The sequence below is a fragment of the Apodemus sylvaticus genome, chromosome 2 (assembly GCF_947179515.1).
Source record: "Apodemus sylvaticus chromosome 2, mApoSyl1.1, whole genome shotgun sequence".
Lineage (NCBI taxonomy): Eukaryota > Metazoa > Chordata > Mammalia > Rodentia > Muridae > Apodemus > Apodemus sylvaticus.
In genome coordinates, this window is record NC_067473.1 from 51,616,076 (window position 1) to 51,643,423 (window position 27,348).

Sequence of the window (27,348 nt, forward strand, 5' to 3'; positions counted from 1 at the left end):
GAGAACTTCAGACCAATTTCCCTTATGAACATCGATGCAAAAATACTCAATAAAATTCTTGCCAACCGAATCCAAGAACACATCAAAACGATCATCCACCATGATCAAGTAGGCTTTATGCCAGGAATGCAGGGTTGGTTCAATATACGGAAATCCATCAATACAATCCACTACATAAACAAACTCAAAGAACAAAACCACATGGTCATTTCATTGGATGCTGAAAAAGCATTTGACAAAATTCAGCATCCTTTCATGCTTAAAGTCTTGGAGAGAACAGGAACTCAAGGCCCAACCTAAACATAGTAAAAGCAATATACAGCAAACCGGTAGCCAGCATCAAACTAAATGGAGAGAAACTTGAAGCAATCCCACTGAAATCAGGGACCAGACAAGGCTGCCCCCTTTCTCCTTATCTTTTCAATATTGTACTTGAGGTACTAGCTCGGGCAATTCGACAACATAAGGAGGTCAAAGGGATACAAATTGGAAAGGAGGAAGTCAAACTATCATTATTTGCAGACGACATGATAGTCTACCTAAGTGACCCAAAAAACTCCACTAGAGAGCTCCTACAGCTGATAAACAACTTCAGCAAAGTGGCAGGTTATAAAATCAACTCAAGCAAATCAGTGGCCTTCCTATACTCAAAGGATAGGCAGGCTGAGAAAGAAATTAGGGAAATGACCCCCTTCACAATAGCCACAAACAGTATAAAGTATCTTGGGGTGACTCTTACCAAACATGTGAAAGATCTGTATGACAAGAACTTCAAGACTCTGAAGAAGGAAATGGAAGAAGACCTCAAAAAATGGGAAAACCTCCCATGCTCATGGATCGGTAGAATCAATATAGTTAAAATGGCCATTTTGCCTAAAGCACTATACAGATTCAATGCAATACCCATCAAAATCCCAACTCAATTCTTCACAGAGTTAGAAAGAGCAATTATCAAATTCATCTGGAACAACAAAAAACCCAGGATAGCTAAAACTATTCTCAGCAACAAAAGAAAATCAGGGGGAATCAGTATCCCTGACCTCAAGCAATACTACAGAGCAATAGTGTTAAAAACTGCATGGTATTGGTACAGTGACAGGCAGGAGGATCAATGGAACAGGATTGAAGATCCAGAAATGAACCCACACACCTATGGCCACTTGATCCTCGACAAAGAGGCTGAAAACATCCAATGGAAAAAAGATAGCCTTTTCAACAAATGGTGCTGGTTCAACTGGAGGTCAGCATGCAGAAGAATGCGAATTGATCCATCCTTGTCTCCTAGTACTAAGCTCAAATCCAAATGGATCAAGGACCTCCACATAAAGCCAGACACTCTGAAGCTAATAGAAAAGAAACTGGGGAAGACACTTGAGGACATCAGTACAGGGAGAAAGTTTCTGAACAGAACACCAATAGCGTATGCTTTAAAAGCAAGAATTGACAAATGGGACCTCATAAGGTTACAGAGTTTCTGTAAGGCAAAGGACACCATCAAGAGGACAGATCGGCAACCAACAAATTGGGAAAAGATCTTCACCAATCCTACATCAGATAGAGGGCTAATATCCAATATATATAAAGAACTCAAGAAGTTAGACTCCAGAAAACCGAACAACCCTATTAAAAAATGGGGTACAGAGTTAAACAAAGAATTCTCACCTGAAGAACTTCGGATGGCGGAGAAGCATCTTAAAAAATGCTCAACTTCATTAGTCATTAGGGAAATGCAAATCAAAACAACCCTAAGATTTCATCTTACACCAGTCAGAATGGCTAAGATTAAAAATTCAGGAGACAGCAGGTGTTGGAGAGGGTGCGGAGAAAGAGGAACACTCCTCCACTGCTGGTGGGGTTGCAAATTGGTACAACCACTCTGGAAATCAGTCTGGCGGTTCCTCCGAAAACTGGGCACCTCACTTCCAGAAGATCCTGCTATACCACTCCTGGGCATATACCCAGAATATTCCCCACCATGTAATAAGGATACATGCTCTACTATGTTCATAGCAGCCATATTTATAATTGCCAGATGCTGGAAAGAACCCAGGTATCCCTCAACAGAAGAGTGGATGCAAAAAATGTGGTATATCTACACAATGGAGTACTATTCAGCCATTAGAAACAATGAATTCATGAAATTCTTAGGCAAATGGATGGAGCTAGAGAACATCATACTAAGTGAGGTAACCCAGACTCAAAAGGTGAATCATGGTATGCACTCACTAATAAGTGGTTATTAACCTAGAAAACTGGAATACCCAAAACATAATCCACACATCAAATGAGATACAAGAAGAAAGCAGGAGTGGTCCCTGGTTCTGGAAAGACTCAGTGAAACAGTATTTGGCAAAACCAGAACGGGGAACTTGGAAGGGGTGGGAGGGAGGACAGGGGAAGAGAACGGGGCTTACGGGACTTTCGGGGAGTGGGGGGGGGCTAGAAAAGGGGAAATCATTTGAAATGTAAATAAATTATATCGAATAAAAAAAAATAACAAAAAAAAAAGAACCTTATAAACTCCATAAGTCTGAGTAAGACCTCACTGATGTTCCTCAAGTTTTACCCTATTTTAAAAAAGGGTATAACACAATGATAACTTTATTTTTCATAGTTATAAAAGAAATTACACTTTTTAAATCTACAGTTTAGCACATTACTCAAAAAAAAGAGGCAAGTACAATTTTATGGCTGAATTGTTCCATGCTTTTATTTTTAAGATTAATACTCTATAGCCAATTTAAATTTTCTTAATTAGGAAGAAAATACTTAACTTCGAATAACTCTGCTCATTTATCTTTATATATTCAGTATTGCTGTGTTTTACGTTCACTTTTCTTTAGATATATAAGTATTTCTAGGAATTACCTACAAAAGTGCTCATTTCCCTGTGACTTGGTGGGCTGAAATATCATCAGTGCTCAGAAAGCATTTGTTTTGCAAGTACAGTGTCTTTAGTTCAGATCTTAGCACCCATGTGAACCCTGAGCACAGGGGACTATGTCTGAGAACCCCACATAGAAAAAAATGTGGTTCTTGGGCTTTCTGGCTGACAGTTTAGTTAAAAAGGTACAATAAAGTCTTAGTGGCAAATCTTGTTTGAAAAACGAAGGTAGAGAAATGGAGAAAGACATCTAACATCAACCAGAATCCTCAATATATGTACAGTATGAAAATGCAGACATTTGCATACATATATGCACATATATACATACCTGCACATAAAGGAATGCATACATACACACACATCATATACATACTAAATGCCACACACACACATACACACATACATGTACACATACACAAATACACACTATATACAATAAATATCTCAAAGACATACAAACACATGCATCACATGCACACTAAATATGACAATATGGGTAAGGGCACTTTGTGCACATACATGCTAAACTCTACAAACATATAACACATGCACATACATATATACACATACTACATACACACTAAATAAAACACATATACACACTGTACCACATACTCTAATATATAACATACCTTAATAACATTACTAGTGACTTCTTGATTTTATTTCAAATTGGAATAAATAAAATTATCATTTATCCAAAAGGATAGTATTTTCAGGATCAATAGCATGTCAAAATGCTTTTCTTTGTCCCTGTTTAAGCTAAATTTAATCATAAAGAGAGCATATATCATCATTTTTAAATTACATTTTATTTTAACCTGTCAATATATTGACTTCTGTGTTTCATTTTCTACTTATAGAAGTTAATAAAATAGCAGGGAATATCAATTTAATCAATAGTATAAATGGAAAAATACTGAAATCACTCCAATTGTGGATTTGCCAGAAAGATCTAGGGAAAGCTCTCTTAGGGAAGCCTGAGACAGGGCAGGTTCTAAGGCTTTCAACATTCCTAATGCTGTGACCCTTTAGTGTGCTTCCTCATTTTATGGTGGCCATCACCCATTATTGTGGTTGCTACTTTATAACTATAATTTTGCTATTGTTATAAATTGTAATCAATACAGTTTTTGAGATAGAAGTTTGCCAAAGGGTCTGCAGCTCACAGGTTGAGAACCTCTGTGCTAGAAACACTATGATTCTTCCTCTGCTTCTGTCTGGATTCTCTGTGTACATCAATTCTCTGGTTTCAGATGCTCTTCTTTAAAAAAAATGATGTTGTTTAAATCAGCATCTTTGCCTTCATCCTCATTCAAGTGGCCTTCAAATTCCTAATATGTGATTTTTTTCCAACAACACCTTTTCTAGAATTTTAAGTCTTACTAAAAACCCTTCATTCAGTTCCTCTTTGCCTGGTGCACCACATTTTAACACCAGAGCATGACAGTCAATACTGATGATTCTAACCCCATCCCACCAGGCTGATGTCTCCAGTGGTTCACTGAGCATTCTTCTCGGTGAAAGTTCAACTTTCTTATCTTGTAATTCTCTCTGCCCAAATAGTCTATTTTCACCTTGTCTACAAGGAGAAATGTTCCAGTCCATTTACAACTTAAGTCAGATGAAACTTGAATGTTTTATATTCTTCAAGCTTTACTTATGCCATTTCTAAATCTCTGCTTGTTGGGATTTACATGTCCATGCCTCTATCATATCACTTATTGAATTGATTTGTTGTTAATAACCTCTTTCTGTGCCTCTTTTGCTAAGTTATGAAATCCAACAATTCAAAGAGCCTTGTTTTATTACTATTTGTGCTCACAATGCCCAGTGAAGATCTCTTCTGCTTTGAACCTTGTAAATCTGATGATAAAAGGTATGTAGAATAAACCATTTATAAGGCTAAAAATGAATATAACCAAGGGAAGACATAGAAGAACACTTTTAAGAATCTATAGTTTTAAAGAATATTTTTTCTTATAAATTAGCAGAAGAGAATTTAGAACTGAGTAAAACCTTAGAATTCCCTTTAGTTCTCTATAATCTTCCTGAGTCAAAGATGTGCTGAGGATTGGTGTGGCCTTACAAAATAGCAAAGTGGCTTCAGAGACTAAGAAAGTCACCGATCCACTACTCAGTCAGAGTGTTATGCCACATACTGTAAAATGCTGGTGGTTTTTAAGCAAAAGCTGAAAAAAAAATTGCCTCCTTTTTCATTAAATGTCTGCAAATATAATCATTTCAAATAATGTCCTTAGACTATATTCCCAAGAACAATATATGTGTGTGTGTGTGTGTGTGTGTGTGTGTGTGTGTGTGTCTTCACCATGATTTGAGCTACACAACAAGTTCAAGGCAAATCTGGACTCTATTACTGATACCAAGACCTTATCTGTAGCAAAAATTCCTGAAATGTGCTGATCAAATTATCTTTTCAGAAAGAAAACTCAAATCAGCATCTATTCTCACGTATTTGAAATGCTTGGTATAATTATTTTTGAATAATGACTATTTTTAATTTTGAGAGATTTGACTTATTAAAACCAGTTTGTTTGGTTTTGATCAAGGGAGGTAAGAGAGCATTGGGGGAGGGGGGAAGGGGACAGGGGACAGGATCAAGTATGAGAAGAGACAGGAGAGAAGTCCAGAGGGTCAGGAAATTGAATAGAAATATGTAGCAGTAGGGGGGTGGGGAACTGGAGATAGTCTCTAGAAAGTCCCAGATGCCAGGGAAGCCAGAGGTTCCCAGGACCAAATGGGATGACATTAGATTTAATACACAACAAAGGGGAGATAGAACCTGTACAGACCATCTCCAGTAGATAGGCACGGACCCTGGTTGAGGGATGGGACCACCCTCCCACACATTTCAAAATTTTTAACTCAGAATTGGTCCTTTCTAAAGGATATTCAGGGACACAAAATGGAGGAGAGACTAAAGGAAAGGCCATTCAGAGACCGCCCCACCTAGGGATCCATCCCATCTGCAGGCACCAAACAGACACTATTGCTGATTCCAAGAAGTGCTTGCTGACAGGAGCCTGGTATAGTTGTCCCCTGAGAGACTCTGCCAGAGCCTGACTAATACTGATGCAGATATAGCCAACTATCAAACTGACCCAAGGGACCCCAATGGAAGAGTTAGGGGAAGAACTAAAGGCTCTGAAGAGAACTGCAAACCCATAGGAAGTACAACAATATCAACCAACCAGACCCCTCAGAGCTCCCAGGGACTTAATCACCAACCATAGAGTACACATGGAGGGACCCATGGCTCCAGGTACATAAGTAGCAGAGGCTATTTTATCTGGCATCAATGGGAGGGGAGGCCCTTGGCCCTATAGAGGCTCGATGCCCCAGTGTAGGGGGATGCTAGAGGGGTGAGGTAGGAATAAGTAGGTGGGTAGAAATGTCTCCTGGGAAAAGCAGAACTCCTTGTATATTCAGAAGCTGAAAATCTCACTTGGCAATTTACTATACTTCTCAAAACTCTCCTCCTTCCTCGTGGCCGGGACATAGTATAACCAAGCAAATATAGATATGAAAGAATCCATTTTATAGCCAAAAAATAGTGCTATGCTTTGCTCTAATCATTTATGTAATTACGGTAGAAAAAGCATTCCAGGAACTCTAGTTACAGGTTCTTTGTTGTTGTTGTTGTTGTTGTTGTTGTTGTTTTTTAGTTATTTCAGGTGAATTCTGAAACAATGGTCCCAGAGTAAGGATATTTACATCAGAACCTTACAAGGTCCTTGCCATAGGTATTAGACAAGATAGAAAGAATTTACATTTGAGTTGGTACCTAGCTCATAGCTGCCTTCCCCCATCCCAGAGGCCAGGCTTTCTGTCTTGCAACTGAATTTGGATATCCCAGGGACATCAGTTGACAAGTTAATCCTGTTCTGCCTTTAACTCTTGAGCTTGCTTGTTGTGCAGACAGGCTGTCTCTACCCAGGCCCACATGGATAGCAAGGAAAGTTTGTGAGGAACTGCTTTTGTGTTACAAACCCCACCTAGGGAGTCTTTGACCAAAACAAAAATTTTAGCTCATCCAGGTGTGATTCAAGAGACAATAGATACTTTTGATGCAGAGAGACACTCTGAGTAATGAGTTAGTTCATCAGGCTGGGCCTAAAGGCTACAGCCTGTTAGTTCACCAGGCTGAGGGCTAGAGGCTGCTACCAGAGTCGATTGCCCGGGGCCTACAATGACCACAAGCTGAGGCTAGGGAATACAGGGAACTGATCGCAGGGTGGGAGGCTGGGAGGCCTACGGTGGCCCTGGGCATGGCACAGAGAAGAATGCGACAGGCAGACTAGGCAGAAGTACTCTCAGAAGACAGTGCAAGCCGGGCAGCTTCCCAAGCTTTACAATGCTGCCATCTTTGTCCAGGACAGCAGATGTAGGAACTGTCCTACCTCAGCTCCCTTGGGTAAACACCCTGTATTGCCCGAGAAAACCTAGCCTTTTTCAGATAAATGTGATGCTTAATTTGAGATCTTAACTTGACTGGACTAGGAGATACCCAGAAATATACATTCAGATTCAAACTGTCTCCTTGCTTGTGTTAGTTTGTCATTCCCGCCAAACCTATACCTTCCTGGACCAAAGAATCCTGGTTATCCCACGGCAGTCTTTGGTCTGTAACACTGAGCATGACACTTCTGGAGTACTCTGCTATATCACTCATGGGCATATACCCAGAGGATTCCCTGGCATGCAATAAGGACACATGTTCCACTATGTTCATAGCAGTCTTATTTATAATAGCCAGAAGCTGGAAAGAACCCAGATGTCCCTCAATGGAGGAATGGATACAGAAAATGTGGTATATTTACACAATGGAATACTACTCAGCAACTAAAAACAATGAATTCATGAAATATTTAGGCAAATGGTTGGAACTGGAAAATATTATCCTAAGTGAGGTAATCCAGTCACAAAAGAATATACATGGAATGCAGTCACTGATAAGTGGATATTAATTAGCCCAGAAGCTCTGAATACTCAAGACACAATTAGCATAACAAATGATTCCCAAGAAGAGGGAAAGAGAGGGCACTGGCCCTGGAAAGGCTTGATCCAGCATTGTAGGGGAGTACCAGGACAGAGAAATGGGAGGAGCGTGATTGGGGAATGGGTGGAGGGAAGAGGTCTTATGGGAATTATGGAGAGGGGGGAACTAGGAAAGGGGTAAGCATTTGGAATGTAACCAAAAAATATAAGGGAAAAAAAGCAAAAAGCAAAACAAAAAAAAAAAAAACCAAAACCAAAGAATAACAAAAGAAAAAAACTGACTTTTGTTTTGTGATTTGAATTCCTTAATATTTATAAAACTTTAACATATTCAAATAAGTATTAACATTCACACAAGTTTCACCAGTTAATCCTTTGGATATGTTATGTTTTATATCAATCTATGTGTCTATGAATATATTAAATATTAGTTCTTTATACACAATTTTATTATATTCCTAAGGTATGTGTATTTATGTGAATTGTTTAAAACAGCTTTCTAATTTTCAGTAAATTATCTTTAGCACTTAAAGATTTCTATGAAGTTAAAAATGTCCTAATATTTCCTAATTTCTATATACATTCTTATTGTATCCATTTAAATAATTTCTTTCTGTGTTTCTTTCAGTGTCTGTCTTTCTCAAAACACACACATGTAATTTCTCTTCTTTTCCCACATAAATGTAAAATAAATTTTACCCTGTACAAGGAAATAGTTTCACTTACTGATTCAATTGATTTTTCTGTAATAATAATGATGATGGTGATCATGATACCTTCCTAATTGAAGGTTAAATCTATTTTTATCAAACTAAAAATAAAATTTCTCTATAGAGAAAGATAGAAATGTGTATATTTTTCTTTATACAATTATGTGCTACTATCTCTATCAAGTTACAGTTACCACAACCTACACAGGGCACAGGAATGGTGGAGCAGCTGGACAAGATTTTTCTAGTCTCATCTGCATGCTGTCCCACAGCACTCTATGTACCAGGTATGCCAGGATAGAGCAGGTCTCCAGGGAGTGTTCTGACTCCTGGGCTTGAAGGTGAGATCTGCATTTTCTCTCCCATGACTATCCAAGACAGGTCTGGCCAAGAGCACACAGGGCACAGGAATGGTGGAGCAGCTGGGACAGGATCCTTTCAATTGCCATCTGCACCCAGGAGCTGGGGCTGTTCCACAGCCCTCTGTGCATGGGTCCTGCCAGAAGATCTGGTCTCTCAGAAGAGCTGACACAGGAGGTACAAGCTCCAGCAAGAGACACCAAGCCCTACTAACACCAGAGATAACCAGATGTCAAAAGGCAAGTACAAGAACCTTACCAACAGAAACCAAAGTTACATGGCATCATCAGAATCCACTTCTCCTACAATACTAAGTCCTGGATACCCCAATAGTTCTGAAAAGCAAAGCAAGATTTGGATTTAAAATCACATCTCATGATGCTGATAGAGGACTTCAAGAAGGATACAAACTTAAAGAAATAAAAGAAACACAGGAAAACACAGGTAAACAGATTGAAGCCCTTAAAGAGGAAACACAAAAATCCATTAAAGAATTACAGGAAAACACAACCAAACAGGTGAAGGCATTGAACAAAACCATCCAAGATCTAAAAATGGAAGCAGAAACAATAATGAAAACACAAAGGGAAACAACTCTGGACATAGAAAACCTAGGAAAGAGATCAGGAGTCATAGATGCAAGCATCATCATCAAAATACAGGAGATAGAAAAGAGAATCTCAAGTGCAAAAGATACCATTGAAAACATTGACATAACAATCAAAGAAAATGCAAAATGCAAAAAGCTCTGGACCCAAAACATCCAGGAAATCCAGGACACAATGAGAAGACCAAAGCTAAGGATAACAGGTATAAAAGAGAGCAAAGATTTCCAGCTTAAGGTGCCAGGAACTATCTTCCACATAATTATAGAAGAAAACTCACTCCCCTAACCTAAAGAAAGAGATGCTCATGAACATACAAGAAGCCTACAGAACTCTAAATAGATTGGACCAAAAGAGAAATTCCTCCTGTCACATAATAAACAAAACACCAAATGTACTGAACAAGGAAAGAATATTAAAGGCAGTAAGGGGGAAAGGCCAAGTAATATATAAAAGCAGACCTATCAGAATGACAACAGACTTCTTGTCAGAGATTATAAAAGTCAGAAGATCCTGGGCAGATGTCATACAGACCCTAAGAGAACAAAAATGCCAACCCAGGATACTATACCCAAAAAAACTCTCAATTACTGGAGATGTAGAAACCTGGGTATTCCATGACAAAAAAAAAAAAAAATGTACACAATATCTTTCCACAAATCCAGCCCTACAAAAGATAATAAATGGAAAACAACAACAAAAGTAGGGAAAATACACCCTAGAAAAAGAATGAAAATAATCTTCTTTTAACAAACCAAAAACAAGATTGCCACATAAATATAATTCCACGTCTAATAACAAAAATAACAGAAAGCCACAATCAATTTTCCTTAAAATATGTTAATATCAATGGACTCAATTCCCCAATAAAAAGACATAGACTAAGAGATTGGAAACATAAATTGGACCCAACATTGTGTTGCATACAGCAAACCCACCTCAATGACAAAGACAGACACTACCTCAGAATAAAAGGCTGAAAAACATTTTTCCAAGCAAATGGTCCCAAGAAACAAGCTGGAGTAGTCACCTCAATATTGAATAAAATTGACTTACAACCAAAAGTTGTGAAAAAAAATAAGAAAGGACACTTCATGTCCATCAAAGGAAAAATCTCCCAAGAAAAACTCTCAATTCTGAACATCTATGCTCCAAATGCAAGGGCCCCCACCTTCATAAAAGAAACTTTACGAGAGCTCAAAGCACAGATTGCACCCCACACAATAATAGTGGGAGACTTCAACATATCAATCTCATCATGGAAACAGAAAGTAAACAGAGACACAGTGAAACTAACAGAAGTTATGAACCAAATGGATTTAACAGATATCTATAGAACATTTGGTACTAAAACAAAAGAATATACCTTCTCAGCACCTCATGGTATCTTCTCCAAAACTGACCATATCATAAAACAGGCCTCAACAGATATGAGAAGATTGAAATAATCCCATGCATCCTATCAGATCACCATAGACTAAGGCTGGTCATCAATCATAACAAAAATGATAGAAAGTCCACATATACGTGGAAGCTGAATAACACTCTACTTAGCGATAACTTGGTCAAGGAAGAAATAAAGAAACAAAGTGAAGACATTTTAGAATTTAATGAAATTAAAACCAAAACATACCCAAACTATGGGACACAATGAAAGCAATGCTAAGAGGAAAACCCATACCTCTGACTGCCTCCACAAAGAAACTAGAGAGAACATATAGTAGCAGATTGACAGCATATCAGAAGATTCTGTAACAAAAATAAGCAAATACATGCAAGAGGAATAGACATCAGGAAATAATCAACCTCGGGACTGAAATCAACCAAGTAGGAAAAAAAAAAGAACCTTACAAAGAATCAACCAAACCAAGATCTGGTTCTTTGAGAAAACCAACAAGATAGATAAACCCTTAGCCAAACTAACCAGAGTGCACAGAGACTGTATCCAAATTAACGAAATCAGAAAAGAAAAGGAAGATATAACAACAGAAACTGAGGAAATCCAAAAAATCATCAAATCCTACTACAAAAGCCTATATTCAACAAAACTTGAAAATATGGCTGAAATTGACAGTTTTCTAGGCAGATACCAGGTTTCAAGGTTAAATCAGGATCAGATAAACAATTTAAACAGTCCCAAAATCCCTAAAGAAATGGAATCAGTTGTTAATAGTCTCCCAACCAAAAAAAGGCCCAAGACCAGATGGGATTAGCACAGAGTTTTATCAGACCTTCAAAGAAGACTTAACACCAATAATCTTCAAACTATTTCACAAATTAGAAATGGAAGGAACATTGCTCAACTCATTCTTGAAGCCACAATTATTCTGATGCCTAAGCCACACAAAAACCCAACAAATGCCCACCAAAATCAGGGACTAGACAAGACTGTCTACTCTCTCCCTACCTATTCAATATAGTACTTGAAGTCCTAGCCAGAGCAATTAGACAACAAAAGAAGGTCAAAGGGATACAAATTGGAAAGGAAGAAGTCAAACTATCACTATTTGTAGATGATATGATAGTATACTTAAGTGACCCTAAAAATTCCACCAGAGAACTCCTAAAATCTGGTAAACAACTTCAGCAAAGTGGCTGGATATAAATTTAACTCAAACGAATAAGAGGCCTTCCTCTTCTCAAAGGATAAACAAACTGAGAAAGAAATTAAGGAAACAACACCTTTCACAATATCACAAATAATATAAAATACCTTGGTGTGACTCTAACTAAGCAAGTGAAAGATCTGTATGACAAGAACATTAAGTCTCTGGAGAAAGAAATCGAAGAAGATCTGAGAAGATGGAAAGATCTCTGATGTTCATAGATTGGTAGGATTAATATATTAAAATGGCCATCCTCCTGAAAGCAATTTACAAATTCAATGTGATCACCATCAAATTCAAACTCAATTCTTCATAAAATTAGATAAAGCAATTTCCAAATTAATCTGGAAGAGTAAAAAAACCCAAGATAGTGAAAACTATTCTCAGCAATAAAAGAAATTCTGGCAAAAACACCATTCCTGATCTCAAGCTATACTACATAGCAAGCATGAACCAAACTACATGGCATTGGTACAAAGACAGGCAGGTAGATCAATGGAATAGAACTGAAGACCCAGAAATGAACCCTCACACCTATGATGGTCCCTTGATCTTTGACAAAGGAGCTAAAATCATCCAGTGGACAAAAGACAGCATTTTCAACAAATGGTGCTGGTTCAACTGGCAGTTAGTTAGCATGTGGAAGGATGCAAATTAATCCATTCTTATCTCGTACAATGCTCAAGTCCAAATGGATCAAGGACTTCCACATAAAACCAGATACACTGAAACTAATAGAAAAGAAAGTGGGGAAGATCCTCAAGCACATGGGCACAGGGGAAAATTTCCTAAACAGATCACCAATAGCTTATGCTCTAAGAACAAGAATCAACCTCATAAAACTGCAAAGCTTCTGTAAGGTAAAGGACACTGTCAATACGACAAAATGGCAACCAACAAATTGAGAAAAGGACTTTACTAGTTCTGCATCAGATAGAGGGCTAATATCCAATAAATACAAAGCACTCAAGAAATTAGACTCCAGAAAATCAAATAACCCTATAAAAATTGGGTACAGAGCTAAACAAAAGAATTCTCAACTGTGGAATACTGAATGGCTGAGAAGCACCTAAAGAAATGTTTAACATCCTTAATCATCATGAAAATGCAAATCAAAACAACCCTGAGATTCCACTTCAAACCAGTCAGAATGGCTAAGATCAAAAAGTCAAGTGATAGCAAATGCTGGCAAGGATGTGGAGAAAGAAGAAAACTCCTCCATTGCTAGTGAGATTGCAAGCTGGTAAAATCATGCTGGAAATCAGTTTGGTGGTTCTTCAGAAAACTGGACATAGCACTACCAGAGGACCCAGCTATACCACTCCTTGGCATATACCCAGATGTTTCAACATGTAGTAAGAACACATGCTCCACTATGTTTATAGCAGTCTTATTTATATTAGCCAAAAGCTGGAAAGATCCCAGATGTCCCCAACAGAGCAATGGATACAGGAAATGTGGTACATTTACACAATGGAGTACTACTCAGCTATTAAAAATGATGAATTCATGAAATTCTTAGACAAATGGATGGAACTAGAAAATATCATCCTGAGTGAAGTAACCCAATCACAAAAGTACACACATGGTATGCACTCACTGATAAGTGAATATTGGCCCAGAAGCTTGGAATACCCAAGATACAATTCACAGATCACATCAAGCTCAAGAAGGAAGACCAAAGTGTGGATACTCTGGTCCTTCTTATAGGGGGGAACAAAATACCCACAGGAAGAGATACAGAGAAAACATGTGGAGCAGAGATTGAAGGAAAGGCTAGTTAGAGACTGTGATACCTGGGAATCCATCCTCTATACAGTTACCAAACCCAGACACTATTGTGGATGTCAACAAGTGCTTGCTGACAGGAGCCTGATATAGCTGTCTCCTGAGAGGCTCTGCCAGTGCCTGACAAATACAGAAGTGGATGTTCACAGCCATTGAATTGAGCACAGGGTCCACAATGGAGGATTTAGAGAAAGGACCTAAGGAGCTGAAGGGGTTTGCAGCCCCATAGGAGGAATGGCAATATGAACTAAGAAGTATCCCTATAGCTCCCAGGCACTAAAGCACCAACCAAAGAGTACACATGGAGGGTCCCATGGCTCCAGCTGCATATGTAGCAGAGGATGGCCTTGTCAGTCCTCAATGAGACAAAAGGCCCTTGATCCTGTGAAGACTTGATGCCCCAGAGTAATGGGAATGCCAGGACAGGAAAGCAAGTGTGGGTGAGATAGTGAGTAGGGGGAAGAGTGGTGGGATAGGGCGTTTTCAGAGGGAAAACAATTAAAGGGGATAATATTTGAATTGTAAATAAAGAAATTATCTAATAAAAAGTTAATATAAACAAAAACCAAAAAAACAAAATCTATAATAACATTTATCTAAACTTTCATAAATACTGCTTTCTCTTTTGTAGTTATACAAAGTCCAATGTATATTTATTCTGAAATTATTAAAATTTTCTAATACTAATCTCCTACATTCATTGACAAAAAATGTCTTTCCATATTTTCAAAAGTATTATATATCTGTGAAAGTTGCCCTCATATTGTATTTGTGTATTTAAGAATTTATGTGTATACGTATATGTATGAATGCAACAACAAATAATGAAAAAGAGAGCAAGAATTGGAAAAGGAATAAGAAGGGAAGAAGTTTGAAGAGGAGTTTGGAGGGAGGAAATGTTAAGGAGAAATGATGCTATCATATTACAACCTCAAGATTTAAAAAATAATGTAATTTTAAAATTAGCTGAGATAATAAACTCTAAGATTAAAAAAAGTTCTGTCATATTTCATGTCTAGTTTATTTCCAGATATTTTCATATATTTACATAAAACAGATTGATTATAAATAAATTAATGTTTATGTATGAAACATCTGAATGTTTCATGTTAATATCTTACCTTATTATTTTTCTTAAATATCTTAATATTAAATATATATTGTCTTCTGATTAAATTATTTAAGTCTAATGACCCCAAAATAGTAACATTTCTTCTTTAATAATAATTTTTGCTATTTTGTTTTATATTTTATTATATTTTTTTAACATATGACACTGACAGTGTTAAAAATCTAAAATTTCATATTTCAAATCTACTTTCTTTAAAGATGGTTTATTTTGTACTTATTACACAATACAGTTTATATTTTAACCAGATGGTTTCATACAATATCATAAAATATTAATCATATTTGACCTATTAGCATTATTAAGAAATAGCATAGAATTTCTTAATATTGAGTTATCCCTATTTTAGATATGAAAATCAGGTTTGCTTCATAATGAGACTACAGTGTTCATATTCTCATAATTATATTTTAGAATTAGTCAATTAAAATCTTAAAATCAATAGGCTTTCTAAAGAAACCATTGATAAATGTTACTGTAATTCCTGTCTCTTGCACATATTTCTGTTTTACTGTAGAAAGCCAAGTATGGCAGTGATGTAATTGCTACTTCCTTGTTCAGTTGCGGTGCACCCCACACTTGGTGTCAGCCAAGTTGATGCCTGTGTTGGTTCGCACAGATGTTGATCTATTCCTGTGTCTCCTTCCACCTAACAAACGCTTGTCACCCAATGAAGCAACAAGATTCAAACACCAAATTATTGCCTCTCTCTGCTTTCCAAAACCTAGAAGCATCCAGGACAATCAAGCATGTCCCACTTGCTTTGGAAAAGCATCTGCTGTCTGACCTGAGAATGACAAGATTCAAGCGTCTCAGAGTTGGAATTCAGACTTCATAGCCAAATAAGCAATTTATATATTATATATTATATATTATATATTATATATTATATATTATATATTATATATTATATATTATATATTATATATTATATGTATATATATGTACATATATAATATATATGTATATATTATACAAGTGTGTGTGTGTGTGTGTGTGTGTGTGTGTGTGTGTGTGTGTGTGTGTCACAGCAGGTGCACCCTGGAACAAAAGCATCTGAATCCCAGCTGGTAGGGTACACTTACGTTGTTCTGCTGATCAACTGTAGGGAAAGTCAGTACAATAAGAACAGCTAACAGAGACAGAGAGATGTTTTTTATGGTTTATATGGTTTTAGAACTCTTTTCTTAAATACTTCACATTCTTCTCTGAGTTTTCTCTTTTCTTAAGTTATTTTTATTACCTTAATTTAGCATTATTTTGGTTACCTAACAACCAAATAATCCTATTATGCTGGACTTTGCCCTAACCTGGGCTCCGGGAAAAGTAAAAGGAATGAAGAGGTATCTCTGAGATTCTATCCCATGCTTTTTATGCTAAGTATGGTTCTTTTGTTCTGGAAAATCTTTGATTTTATACAAGATGTAGAGTATTAATATTTTATCATTTTGGAGTAAGAAATAGGCATGGTTGCTTGAATTTCAAAAATAAAAGAAAATCTGAACTCTTCTACCTTTATGTTTTTCTTTTGATAGATCCTAGAGTTTTAAAAAATTTATATATAAAAAAAGAACGTTTTGTTCAAATAGCCTCAATAAAAGGAACCTAAAAGCCGACCGAGTCTTTGCCAGGTAGAGGAGAAGTGACAAAGCGTGTATGGAGACACAGAGCAGCTCTGAGGATGCCAGGATTCAGAACGTGCTTACAATACAGATCCAGGAATGAACGTTCCAGCCATGGGGGAAATCAATCCAACTAAAATCAATAAAAGTACTATTGTAGCTTATGCTTTTGTTATCAAGTGGGAATTTTTACTTTAGTACTTTGATTACATACTTCATCTTTAAATAGCTATTTGTAATAGAATAATTCATGTCTGAAATTATAACAGTCTGTCATCCTAAATTCTAGCACATTCTTTACATTCTCAGTCTTAAAACACACTATAAAATATATGAACTTTTAAACTAAGTGTGTATCTCTAAACTGCTGCTTAAGTAGCAGTACTTACAGTCTCAGCTACAACAACTTTTTTTTAATCTTTTATTCTCTTCTCATGCATTACATCCTGACCATAGTTTCTTTTCCCTCTATTCCTCCCAGTTCCCCCTTTCCCAGGGAAATTCCTTCTGTTTCCCTTAAAATGACAAAAACAAACAAATAAACAAACAAAAATATAGGCAAACAGGCTCCTCAGGCATTTCCAAACACTAACAAAATACAATAGGACTGAGTACAAACCCTCAGGTCATGGCTGGACATGGCAACCCAGTAGGAGGAAATTGGTCCTACATGCAGGCAAGAGAATGAGAGGCACAGCCGGGTGGTGGTGGCACACGCCTTTAATCCCAGCACTTGGGAGGCAGAGGCAGGCAAATTTCTGAGTTCGAGGCCAGCTTGGTCTATAGAGTGAGTTCCAGGACAGCCAGGACCATAGAGAGAAACCCTGTCTCAGAAGAGAGAGAGAGAGAGAGAGAGAGAGAGAGAGAGAGAGAGAGAGAGAGAGAGAGAGAGAGAGAGAGGAGTCCCAGGAGAACACCAAGCTATACAACTGGTTATAAGTTATATGCTGACGACCTTGCTCAGAGCCACACATAATCCCAGGACCCAGTTCCTTGAGCTACTTTATCATCTCATAGTACTAAGCAAGAGATTCTTTCTCCAAACCAGCTGCATGATTTCGCTAATTCAAACTTTAAAAGTCCAATAAGCAAAACGGAACAGTATTTTCCCATATTGACATAAATAAGAAACAGCTTGGTAAAGTTATTATAAAGAAGTAATTTTTCTATGATGCGGCCACTATTCAATGTGCAAGTGATCACTACTAAATACATTCATTCCATGGGTCAATTTGAAGATGTCGCTTTTTAATTACTTGAAAGAACATTTTGCCTTTCACTGATCCAGGGAGTAAAATTGTACAAAATTAGCAGTTCTTCTGTAAACCTCCCTTTTGGACTTGTCTCCTGCTGTGCCATCAGCAGTGACCATAAATCCTGCACCAAACCCCGCTGTCTATAACCCTAAAGCAGTAAATGAACCCAAGAAGGGGAAATATGTGAAGGAGACTTAGCCGGGCAAGAAGCCCACACCTTTACTGATTTGATATTTTAGTTATGAAGAGGGTGGGGATGGTTGGGGAGGGGTGGAGGGGTTACAAGGGGAGCTACTGAACTAGGGAGAAAACTTTCCATGTGTGTAGTATCGTCTTTCAGAAGGTCCTAACCAACCATGTAATACTGAGACTAGGGGTGGGGCTAAAGTACCAAGTACTCAGTACTAAAGTACTGAGTCGTCACACTTAAAGTGTGGAGAAAGGATTCCCAGGCGTTTCGGAGCGGATTGTCTCTCCCTGTGCTCTCCCTTGTGCCACCTACTAGGACCGTTTTTTTTTATGTGAAGTCACTCAAGGTGGCAGGGTGGGGGGAGGAATCTAGAGCTATGGAGAGGGTGGGAGCCTCATTTGTATTCCCTTCCCTTCCTTCCCTTGTGAGACCCAGGTAACCGAGCGGTGTCCAAGGATGCCAGGTTGGTTGACACTGTTCACGTAAGCCACAGGGTAATAGAATGTCCTCTTGTGCCTGTGGTTTTGAGGTCTAATAGATAGGCCTTTCTCTGTCCTGTCTGATGGCATGAGTCCATTTTGAGTTTCCTTCATCTGTAGCCCCGTAACACGGGACAGGTAATGGGTTTGTACAGTATTGTTGGACTTCACCTATTTTTCTTGTCCACACTGAAAACTCACCTGCCTCACTGAAAATTCATTTAGTTCAGGAGCAGCCTCCTCCTGGTAGCTTCACTGGTCGTGTGTGCCGAGAGGCAGTTCCTTAAGGAATGAGGAGTTGGGGCAGTTCTTAGTGAACAAAAAGACTGTATTCTGCTAGGGCCAGGTGTGTGTTAGGGGAACGTGCTCTGCTATTGGTTTGGAGGCTCCCCTGACCCCCCCCCCCATGGGGAGTTCTGGTTATTCAGATCTCCAGAATAGACCTGGCTAACAGGAGACAAGGTAGGAACCACTGTAAGAGTTTTGTACAGATTTGTTCCTTTGTGAAATAGGCCTTTTCTGCTTTAAGTGTAGCTTTATACCTATAACCTTTATTACATTGTAAATTAAATGAAACTTGTGTCAAAAAAAAAAAAACTTTAAGAGAACTGTCAGAATGTTCCTGGAACATGTTTGCCGCCATGTAATAATATAGGCAATTCTGATTTTAAGTAAGCCCAACTGGGTTCTCAGGAAAGAAAAAACAGATCCTGAAGACCACTTGGTATGGCCAATTGTATCTATCACACAATCTGTCCTTGACTGTCTGTCCAATTAAGTGAGAACACTGGCCAGAGCCAACATGACCCAATCACAGAAATTCCATTAATGACACAAAACACCAGATTGCTGGAGTCCCAGAAAAGAATACAAGTTCCAAACATCTATGTACAATACCAACTTGTGAGAGGCCTAAAAAGTAGTGGGTCTAAGTGTTTGCCTAGAAAATGAGCACCATATTGACACTGACCCTTTAAGCTGCTTCCAAGGACAGCTATGGGAACTAACGGAAGTCTTGGTTATCCCTATCCCTTTAACCCAGAAATTCTTATATTAAACGACTGAAACACTTTGTGAATAGGATGTTTAGAGAATTGTAAAGACAGTATATGCAAAATTTCTTCACCTCATGTCAGTAGAAGGCAAAAAGAGGATTATCCCACCCCCCCCAAAAAAATCATCTCGTGAAACAATTAGCTGAATGTCTTAGCCTTGATTATATGGATGCGAAACGATCAAAGAAAAGGCTCCACTATAGCTGCAAATTCTGTTAAATAGCACTGCTCATTAGGCTGCCAGAGGCCTATGCAAAGCCTCCTTTTAAAAAATATTTCACAGAGTATTCTTTTTTGAGATCATTTAGAATTCTTTTCCTTTATAAATATCTTATGCAGGTCTCTTTCAAGTTTTGATTCTGTTGAAAATGCATAAGCCCTTTATTTTCCTTTCTAAATCAGTGTTTTCTTCCTTATTAATACTCTCATGGTATACTTGTATTTGAAGAGCCTTATATGCCTTTGTGAAAATCATGAACAGACAGGTATTAATAATAAATTAAGATTAATAGTTAGTTCAATACTGAGATTCTAAAACAAAGAAAAAAAATGGCCAGTCAGTATGTTTCTCTTAATCAAAACGAACTACCTACAAGACCACATCTGGTCTATATGCAGATATCCCTACTTCTTCCTTATTTCAAGCTTCTCTCTTCTCTAGGCGAAATATCTCCTATATAAACTTTATTTATAATATATCTTTCTTTTCTTTTGACACACATTGCATTTTATATCATTATAGATTCTTGTACTTATTGGGTTAATATCTTTTCTTGTAAGCTCAAAATCCTCTGACAGTTTTGTCTATTTTACTTGTACAGTACCGTTAGCATCTATTAAAAGGCTGAACATGCATAATATATAGAAATGAGTTAACCTAAAAAAGGGGGACTGAAGAACTGAAGGATCTTTGGAGTCCAGAGGCAAATTGTCTTAAGAGCCATTAGACATTAAGACACTCTCTAATAGTCCATAATTGCACCATTACATTGGAGGTTAGTATAATAATTGAAGACATCAGGAAGGGTTAGCTCTTGATGCATGGTTAAGATAAAAAGTAAAATTAGTAATTTACCTTTAAATTGCATTCATTGAGTGTTTCTTCAAAGTATTTCTTTTTCAAAGGTGAACTTCAGTTATTGAGAAAAATCTGCTCATTTGCATTCGTCTTTCCACTTTCTAACACTGTTGTAGAAATGCAGTGTTCCCTAACTGCACATTAGAGTAAATAACTTACATTGTAACAATCTTCTTTTGTTCAATTTTATAGCTGCATGAAAATTATTTTCAAACTCCCCTTAGTGTTTATATTAACAAAAGAATTAATGTTATAGAATGTGTCTAGAAATTTATGCTAGAAAAGATCTTGTCCTGTACTGAATACAGACCAAATTATTCCTTACATTGCCTGTACAAAGCAAGAGAAAGCATTTCCACTTGAATTCTAAATGGAAGATGACCTTGTGCTGTTTTGAGAAAGGCTGGCAGCTGAGGTCACCAGAGTGTATTGTGATAGACAGTATGGCACTGTGCATGGCCCGAAGGCATGTCCATTGTGTGGATTACAGCCAAGCTGAAAGAATTCGACAGCTCAGAGCATTCTATCATTTTATTTGAAAATGATGGTCTAAGTCATGGGCACCAGCCATTACCTCTTTCCTAAAAGGACAGCATTCAGTAACTCCATCATTTCAAACAAGCAGTTCAGTTATTCACAACCAAAGACCTTGAATCCAACATATTCGGCATTGGGTTCTTATGACAGCCACAGAAGCAGTATTTCTGATTCTACAGTACGAAAATGCCATCTGCATTGTGCCATACAACTCCTTACCACTATCTGACTAAATCATTGAAGAAATACAAGGAAAAATAGACATAAAAATACAAGAGTCTTAGATTATTAAAGTAACTTCATCTGTTTTCAGCATCAGCTTAGTGTTTTTTCATAGCTAAATACCAATTTAGAGACAAATTACTATGAGCTCTACACTCATAGTGCCACGAGCAAAACACTTTTAGATGAATCTGCTCTATTGACAGGGATTCTGAGTTTGCCTTCTAAATGATTTCTGAAATAGTGATAGTTAAGTAGAATATTTTGATTGATGGAGAATTATTTTTAACTTTTGTTTCTCTCAGGAACAGATTAAGGGCAGTACTAAAATATGTTTGAGATTGAAAAGCAGGTGGAAAATTTCACACTTCTGAATAGAACGTAGTTCTTCCCATCTTTGGATTTCTGCTTCGTCCAAACATCTTCAATTGATTGGAGTGTTAAACTCCCTGTCACTTAATGTCGAGATAAAAATAAAGTTGTGACTTACCATTAAAATTCACGGCCCTGATGTAACCCAGGAGCTCTTTTCCATCAATGGTGATCATTCTTGGGCAAAGGCCTATGTATCCAGGGCAGAGTTCTTTGTGCATGTTGTGCAGTGCATAAGCCATGGAATACACTGCATCAATTACAAATTGAACCTTTCCTTCTTGTTCGTAAGATGAATCCCGTGCAATTCGCTCCAGCCCTGCAAGGAAGAAGACACACTATCAATGGATAATAGTATTGCATTTCAAATAGCTCAACATGGTGATTTCTTTTCGTTACACGTTTGGAAACAAAAGTACTTTTTGTCCTGCCCTTACAAAGTGAGCTTTTTATACTTAGATATGGAAAGAGCAAATATTATTTAACTAGCAGCATGAAATATAAAAAGTAGTAAGAGACGTAATAGATGACCATTATCCCTGCTCCCTCCTTCTCAAATCACATCTTATTCTACTTTTTGATAATTATATAACATTTTGGTAATGCTATGATCTTTTTAAAATGTGTAAAATGTAACTCTTTTCATCTACTTTTGTTTCCCGAGAAACACCGTATTAGTGGGCTAATGCAGAGTCTCTTTCTATCTCATATTAATTTTTGTTTTGAATGTGATGTATTTAGAAGAAATTTTATAAGTATTAAATGATAAATTTCACTGAAGTGACTCTGGATATCTTGAAAAGAATCATTTAATTTATTTTCTCTTTGAACTCAATTTTCTCTTTTAACTTTCTGTTAAAGAGATGTGGGTCTCTGAAAATGAATGTTAGTGAGAATAATTTTACCCGTGTTTAAGCATAGGTAGGGCATAACTTGGCAGTATGTAGGTTGATGTTTATCATTTAAAGTGCAATAGAGGCATGGCGTTTGAAGGTGAAAAATACGTTAGACATCAACTGGAAACCAGCTGTCTAATTTTGCAGGTAAGGAAGATGAGACTTTTGAAATGACAGTCACAGAGCCCATAGAACAGATGTGAAAAACTTTCCTAAGTCTCAAACTGAAAACTCAGTGTTCTCTCATCTGGGAGAAAAATTCTAAACGTCCAACACTTAAACTATGAGGAAAAGAAAAAAACATGAAAGAATTATTACAAATTAGAAAACACCACCTATTACCCAAGCTCTCCAAATTTTATTCATCAGAAACAAAAACAATGTACTTCATACTTGTCAATGGACCCAATACAATAAATATTTATTTTCCTAACACTGATGATAGATAGATAGATAGATAGATAGATAGATAGATAGATAGATAGATAGACAGATAGATAGACAGAGACAGAGATATATTCCAAATTTACAAGGTTAATTTGAAACAGTTACTACTGGGATCTTTGTCCTGTAAAAAAGTCAGTTAACATTTTTAGTCTTTTTTTTTTTCATTTGGTCACTAGATATTTTCCCTGTTTTCAGTCATCTCTAGCACTCTTCTTTTAGATTTTATTGACTGGTGTTCTGGACCCCAAAGTATGTCACAATGATATATTCTGTACCTCCATTATGTACATGGATTTTTTTTCCATTTTTAAATATCTCCAATGTCCATGCTCCAAAACTAAGTAAAAAACCTCCTTTCTCCCAACCTGAGTCTACACATACTCAATACTGTGAATACTTGCATCTAGACATAATAGAATTGAAAATGTAGGCTGTATAATCCAAATTACTATAGCAAATTAGAAATCAGTTAAAATCATTTGGGAAAAAATAATGCATTAGAAATTAAGAATTGTACAGCTTTTATTTTTACCATTTGGTTGCCACTTACATTTGCAATTGCTTTGTCTCTATGAAGAACACGATCCCCCAAGTCAGAGTTGGTCTAAAGTCGTGTTCTTATGTAAGACTTAGAGGTGCTTTCCTAAAACCTCCTTCTGAAGATATTGCAGGTTTAGGAGTATAAAGATGGAAACACAGTCAGCTCTCACAAAGGGTATCTCCACGGCTACCGTGCCCCCTCAACAGATTGATCTAAGTCGCATTTCATGCAGATATGGGAACAATCTCCCCTCCACTTCTGTGTCCACTTTGTGTCTTGAATTCCAAGACAATGCTACTTAATGCCTCCTATGATGTAAGTCTTTCAGGTCTGCCTCAATTTCATCTCTCACAGTTTTAACCACAAAGTACATAATTTATAAATAAATATTAAAGAAAAGCAGTTAAAAGATTGGCACTTTCTTCTAGCCTCCTTTCTGGTTACCAGGTACTCTGCTAATTTCTGAATTGAAGACCAAGACCTGAGCAGTCTTGGAAAAGTCATTGTATCTTCTGAGGAAACAAAGGGCAGAAAAGCCAGTGACAGGAAAAAAAAAAAAACTAAAATTGACTGACTCATGGATGGTGACTGAATGTTTCCTAGATTTTGATTCACTGGGCTTGAGAAATCAACATGAAGTTCAGTAGGCATAAAGTTGCTGCTTCCAAGGTCACTCAGCTCTATAGGTGCTGACTCTCAGTACCACCCTAGTTTTGCTAGAATCAAATCTCAGACAGAGACAAGAAGAATCTGTTCTTTCAGAAGCTGCCCAGGAAACTATGACATCGCCAGGCTGATCTGGGGGACTTTTCTCTTGGGAGCCACTACTCTCTAATGAATATTAAAATCAGAAATAGAAATTGACCCAGAAATTTTTGTGGTGCTGCAGTATCAAGAGAATTGCTTCATGAAAGTGCAACTAGAAGAATATCTAATCAACTTCTCTTTCCCTTTGCTTATCAGATAAAGAGTTGAGGACCATGCAGTTACCATTCAGTATTGTGTGGTGACTCCACATCTCCAGATCTCTAGTGAATATTAATAGTCCCAGATAGTCAAGAAGTCTTTCCAAGAAAACATGGTAGTATTCACCTGCCACTTACATTCTTAAAAAAAAATCTAGATTGCTTGGTAATACCCAACACAAGGCAAAACCTGCACAGATAATTGTTACACTTTATTGTTTCACAAAAAAAGCTAACAGAAATATGTCACGCATGATTTCTATAGATGAATTTAAGATGACTTTGGTTTATGGTTGGCTCCATCTTCATTTGTAAAATATGTAGATAAAGACCAATAGCTGTATAACTCCATGTTTTATAAATTTTAGACCTTCTATCATGGTTTTAGACATAGAGGGAGGCCTAGAGCTGCTTTTATGCAAAAGCCAGAAAGACGTGAATGATCAGTTCTTAAGGAAATGTGAGGAAGTAAATATGTTCATCTTTACAGGAAACAGAAGATTCAAGAGGAGTAGAGAAAACAGAAACAGAGTTGGTGAGCATGGAGGGAAAGGTTGAAGGCCCAGACAGACAAATAGCAGAGGGAATGTTTTCAATAGGAATGTGTTGTCTTCCTTATAAAGCTGTACATACTGGGCTCAGCACATTTCTCTACTGCACATTGTCTTCCTCTTCCCCCTTCCTTCTGATTCCTCTTCTGTAAATGTTTCAATTTATTTGTTTTCTGTCTCTTTTTGTTGACTGTAAGGGAAAGGGGTAATAGGAGGATTTCTGTGCCTATTACTACAGGCACAATGCTTAAGCCAAATGACTTTAAAGCAATTAATGGCCATGAAAAATGCAGGCATTCTGAAATTTCTCATTACCAAAGAATTATATTTCAAAGTTGTACTTACATGAACATGTTTACTTTTTAACTGGTTAGCATTTGCAATAGTACATACCTATAATTGCACTATGTAGAAGGCTAAAGCAGGAGGGTTACAAGTTCAAGGAAAGTATGACAAACACAGTGTCTCATGAGATTAGCAGGGTCTGAGGAGATGGAATGGTTGGTAGAAAGCTTTCTGTGCAAGCCAAAGAACTAAAACTGGATCCCCCAGCAGCCAGCTGTGAAACATAACAGTAATGCCAGTGCTGTAGAAGCAAAGTCAAAAGAAAACAAATCTGCAGTTCACTAGTCAGCCAGGCTACATGAACCAGTGGACTCCACACTCCATGACAGAATCTGTCTCTAAAATCTATGGTGGAAAGTATAGGAGATCTGAAGTCACCCTTGACTTCCATGTTCACATAGGAACTCATATACTTACATCTATACATTCATAATGTATAAACTAGCAGCATGACAGCTCCAAAGTATGATTGCATGCTAGGTCTTTATTGTAGATATGAAGAAGCAAATAGGTGGAGGCAATTGGAAGGGTCCAAGGCTGAGAAAGAAAGTAATGCATTGACCATGGTGAACAAATTGGGCCTGCTCATGGGAGAAGCAGGAGCAGAGTAGAGAGAAAGAGGGAAAGAGGGCCAGATAGAGAGAGGACCATGAGAAGGCAAGAAAGAGAGCCAACAGAGCATAGAGTCAAGTAATAGGGTTGCAAGCTAGGGGGACATGCTAATAGGCACCACAGATAGCCATTGGTCCCCTATGCCAGTGCTAAGGGAAATGAGTCCTGGGGAAGAGGAAAATGGCCTCACAAGTTCTTATGGAATGCTGGCTTTGTCTAACTGCCAGACTTTAGAATAGAGGACTTCTCTTTGGACTGTACATAAAAACACATGCATACACATAAACATATGCACACACACAAACCATAAATAAAAAGTTTTAAAAATATCCCCATACTTTCTGCATACAATGCATTATGACTTTGGTTTAAAGCCACTGGAAGCTCTGTTTGTCTATAGAGTAATCCTACATTCTCTGTTTAGTACAGAGACAGATTTATATGCACAGTCTTAACCAACAGATATAGAAGCACAGAGAGACAAAGTAGATTTGCTGTCCCTTTCTCATTCTTTCAATGTGATCCAGCTTCATATGGTCCATGCATAATGGATTCCTATGCATTCATTTGTGTCAGAGAATCTTATTAAATAGACTTTGGATTTTTACTATTCCAACTATTTCCTTAGCCAGAAGTAAGTGTGAATGCAGAGTGATAATATCCAAGCTTGCATTGTTTTTCTTTTTAACTTTTTTGAGATGTGATAAGTTCAAAATAGGTTCTCCTATGTAGTCCAGGCTGATTTTGAACTCATGATTCTCTGCCTTAACCTCCAGAGTCCCAGGATTACAGTTGGACACTACTTCTGGCCCTTCCTGACTCTTAAAGTAAAAGTTGAAAAGGCTGCCCACTAACAGGTAGCCTTTTGTGAATAGGCAGACACGATAAACCATTCTCCTATAGTCAACAGAAGAACATGGTACCAAAACAGACTGAAACACGTCCCAAAATCTGAAAAATAAATAGCTTATTTCTTCTCTGGCTGCTTGGACATTGCATGTGTTTTCTCTGTTAACATGTAATTCTCGTGGTAATGTTTAGGATTTTATAGCCGCTAGAGTTGGTTCTCCACTTCC

At 37.4% G+C, this 27,348-nt stretch overlaps 1 protein-coding gene across 1 annotated transcript in view; it reads right to left on the reverse strand.

Moving 5' to 3' along the window:
- Grm8 (glutamate metabotropic receptor 8) overlaps nucleotides 1-27,348 on the reverse strand; it is an 870,036-nt gene that overhangs the window by 318,284 nt on the left and 524,404 nt on the right. The window contains exon 7 of the mRNA XM_052173334.1: nucleotides 22,034-22,234. Coding sequence (XP_052029294.1) covers nucleotides 22,034-22,234 — 201 coding nt within the window. The remainder of the gene's footprint in view (nucleotides 1-22,033; nucleotides 22,235-27,348) is intronic.